This window comes from Nannospalax galili, unplaced genomic scaffold, assembly GCF_000622305.1.
Source record: "Nannospalax galili isolate Female #2095 unplaced genomic scaffold, S.galili_v1.0 scaffold257, whole genome shotgun sequence".
Lineage (NCBI taxonomy): Eukaryota > Metazoa > Chordata > Mammalia > Rodentia > Spalacidae > Nannospalax > Nannospalax galili.
In genome coordinates, this window is record NW_008340854.1 from 3,156,010 (window position 1) to 3,160,160 (window position 4,151).

The 4,151-nt window shown below is 44.9% G+C and overlaps 1 protein-coding gene across 1 annotated transcript in view; it reads left to right on the top strand.

Annotated features, from left to right (window-relative positions):
- The window catches only part of Mta3 (metastasis associated 1 family member 3), a 156,657-nt gene that overhangs the window by 1,439 nt on the left and 151,067 nt on the right, over positions 1–4,151 (top strand). Inside the window, exon 3 of the mRNA XM_029564838.1 lies at positions 1,864–1,931. Within this exon, the coding sequence (XP_029420698.1) occupies positions 1,864–1,931 (68 nt within the window). The remainder of the gene's footprint in view (positions 1–1,863; positions 1,932–4,151) is intronic.

Here is a 4,151-nt window from a genome sequence, read left to right on the forward strand (position 1 = left end):
AGGGGGCTCCCCACCCCCACTCCCCTCCCCCACTGCCCTGCCCGGCGTCCCACGGTCGGGCCTGGACTCGGGGACACACAGCCGACACCCCCTCCACGCAACCCCCTGCAACCCCCCCACCCCCCCGCCGAGTGGCCTTGGCCTCGCATGACTTGTAGGTACTGGGGGGGTTGGGGACATCCCCCCTCCTCGCTTCGGTGGTAGTGTGGACCGGGGGTGATGGTGGCCCGGCTAGGGGCACAGCTGGATAGGCCTGTTTGCAGAGCTAGGGCCCTGCACCTTCGCTGCTTCACCCCCTTTGCTTCGGGGGTTCTCGGGTCAGCCCACTAATAGTGGGGCTGTGCTGGGGGCCAGGGAACCGCAGCCCCTGGTGGGGAGTTGAGCCCAGCCTGGACGGTGGCTCTGCTGTCTATCTTCCCAGCCTTCTGCAGAAGAGAGAAATAAGGTCAAACAAACTTTCCCTGCTCACGACGCCCTCCCTCCCTCTTTCCTGGTAAAATAATAATTCAGACAAGTGGCGTGTTTGTGTGTGAGACTTGCTCTTCCTTCTCTGCTCATTAGCTCAGCTCCTGATGGATGGTGGTGGGGAATGGCCTGGCTAAATGCGGCCACTTAGCAGCAGAGTGACGGGAGAGTGCCACTAAGGTAGACAGTGACTATGCAAGTCCAGCCTCAGATAAACACACAGGGGAAGTTTCCAGCGAGTCTGTGGAGGAACAACCACACTTAAAAAAAATTCTGTCCATTTTGTTGAAAATTTGCAATGATTTCTTTATAAGAAGAACCTGAGTGGAGTTAGATTAAATATCAGAAGGGTGAAAAGACTCCCACAACCTCCCCAGAGGACTCTGCCTGTCAGCAAGTGGCCCTAGCCCTACCCTTTGATTCCTAATCTTCCCAGGTAGAGCTTTGGAAAAGTTTGTTACCAGACTTCCTGGTACCTGTTTTGCACGACTTTCTCTTTTTAAGTTGATGATTGAAATGGAAATTGGTTTAAGCCTTTCTCCTTGCTCTAAATTTGTCTTAGGGCAACAATTTTATGTAAGACATGTACTTCAGGCTGATCACCTTGGAGGGAAAGGATGTGGATGCTGCACTGGGAAGGATGCCTTTAGTGTGTCTTGACAACTCAGTGATGAGGTGTCTGGTTTTGTTTTTTTGAGACAAGGTCTCACTATATAGTACAGGCTGGCCTCTGCTGTTTTATCTTGCCTCTGTCCTTCCTCCAATGCTGGATTATACCAAGTGAGGCTTTGTTTCTTTTTGTTTATTAAAGAAATAATTGAAGGCTGGGCATGGTGACACATGCCTGTAAACCCAGCCTTTCGGAGGTGGGGGTTGGAGAATCAGGAGTTGAAGGCCAGCTTCAGCTATATAGCCAGTTCTTGCCAGCCTCAGCTACTGGAAACTGCTTAAAAACAAAAGAAAAAGAAATTTAAGCAAGGCTTAGTGGTAATATGCCTGTAATCCCAGGATTTGGGAGGCTGAGGCAGGAGGATCAGGAGTTCAATCAAGGTCAGCCTGGGCTACCTATGAGAATGGAAGTACTAGGAAAAGGTCTAATAGGCATATGGTATATCAGGTGAAGGTTACATTAAAGGAGAATAGATTACCTGCCTACTAACATGAATTGCCTAATATAGAAAGTTGTAGCTGGGTGTGGTAGGGCACACCTTTAATCCCAGCACTTGAGAGGCAGAGGCTGGCAAAGGTCTGTAAGCTGGAAGCCAGCCTGGTCTACATAGCCAGGTCCAGGCCAGCCAGTGCTACACAGAAAGACCCTGTCTCAAAAGAAAGTCATGAGTTGCCAAATGTGAACATTTTGTGAAAAGATTTAAGTTCTGTAACTTTTTTTGATTACAGATTATGTCTACTTTGAGAATTCCTCCAGCAACCCCTACCTAATCAGAAGAATAGAAGAACTTAACAAGGTATACCCTGAGTGCTACTGAGCCAAATATTGAAAATTAGCATGCTTTCCATTTAACGGTTATTAGGTAAAAGGCCTAAGAGGTGATTTTTACTTTCAGTTCCAAACTCTGAAACTAGAGACTTCAGATTACAGAATTATTCAGGATTCTGAATATTCTTTTGTTTTCTGTAAATATTCTCTCTAATGCTAAACATTGTTATTGAATATTTTAACTATCTATCTATCATCTAATTATTGTTTGTTTTTGAGACAGGGTCTCCCTATAGCCCCAGCTGGCTTAGACATCACTGTGGCGACCAGGCTGGCCTCAGTCTCACAGAGATGTGCCTGCCCCTGCCTCCAGGGACGAAAGGCATATACCACAATGCCCAGATTGTTGTTGAATATTTAAAAGAATGCAAATTTATTCAAACTGCTTAGAGCCTCAGAGGTCAGGTCATATTTAGGGGTATATTATATGTATATTATAATATGTATTTGTGTGTGTGTTTAGGACAAGGTCTCACCCAGGCTGACTTCAAGCTTAGAATTCTCCCACCTCAGCCTCTCAAGTGCTGGATTTCTCATTCCTTAGTGAATTATACTTTTCCTCCTCTGGCTTTAGAAGAACGAATCTAAGCTGGGCATGTTGGTGCATACCTATAATCCCAGCACTTGAGAGTTTAAGGCCAGCCTGGACTACACAGTTCCAGCCTACCTGGGGCTACAGAGTGAGACCTTACCCCAAAAAATTGTGAAATGAGGCTGGATGATTCTAGCATTTTGGAGACTGAGGCAGGAACATTATTTCTAGTTTAAGCTAGCCTGGGCTTTATTATGGAGACTAACTCAAAAAACAAAACAAGGGGTTGGGGAGATAGCCCATTTGGTAAAGTGCTTGCCTTGCATGCATAAGGATATCCAGAACCCATGTTAAAAAATAAATAAGCTGGGCATGGTTGTGCCTGCCTTTAATCCCAGCACTCAGGAGGCAGCGGCAGTCTATGAGTTCAAGGCCAGTCTGATCTACATAGCAAGTTCCAGGCCAGCTGGGGCTATAGGGAGACTCTGTCTCAAAAAGACCAAAAGAAAAAAAAATTCAAATAAAACCCAAAACAAACAGATATAGTGACTCATGCTTGTAATCCTAGCTCTGGGACTCATGGACCAGGCCAGTCTGTTTGGGGAGTTCCAGGTGAGTGAGAGACCCTGTCTCAAAAAACAAAAACAAAAGCAAAACAGGAAAAAAACAAATGAAGAAGAAAATGAATAAGTCAAAGTACTTTGTAAATAGTAATGCTATATATAACAAACATGAGGCAACTGAGAAATTCCCTAGTTCAAGTTATTTACTGAATGTCTTTTAGTGCTGACCATTATCCCAAGATATTTAGAATGTGTTATAGACTGAAACAGAAAAGATCACTACATACTCTAGTTTGGGAAAACAAATTATGAAAATAAACACAATGAAGTATGTATAAATTTATATGTGTATTTTCTGGTTATTTATTTGTCTTTTTGAGACAGGGTCTCCCTATAGCCCCAACTGACCTGGAACTCACTATGTAGAGCAGGCTGGCCTTGAACTCACATAGATCTGCCTGCCTCTGCCTCCAGAGTTCTGGGATTAAAGGTGAGTGCCACCATGCCCAACTGTTTTTTCTTTTTTTGGAAAAAATTCATTATTTTTATTTTATGTGTATGAGTGTATTGCCAGCATGTAAGTACACCGTGTTATGCGATGCCCACGGAGGTCAGAAAAGGGTGTTGTATGCCCCTGGAACTGGAGTTACAGATAGATATTAGCTGCCATGTGGGTGCTGGGAAACAAACCTGGTTCCTCTGCAAGAGCAGCTAGTGCTCTTAACAGCTGAGCCATTTCTCCAGCCCCTCCTTTTGGTCTTTTTGAGACAGGGTCACCCTGTAGCCCCAGCTGGCCTGGTATTCCCTATGTAGACCAGGCTGACCTCAATCTCACAGAGATCCACCTGCCTCTGCCTCCTGAGTGAGTGCTGGGACTAAAGGAGACTCAGTTTTATGTAGTCCAGGCTGACTTTGAACTCATTATTAGGCAAGAGATTCTGAACTCCTGATGCCTGGGCTTCCTGAGTGCTAGGATTACAGGCATGCACCACTACACATCAAAAGAGAGAACAAACAATAAACAATATTGAACTATGCTTATCAAGTGATATTTAGCTTTTCATCTAAAAGGTTCCAGATTTTTTTTTTTAGT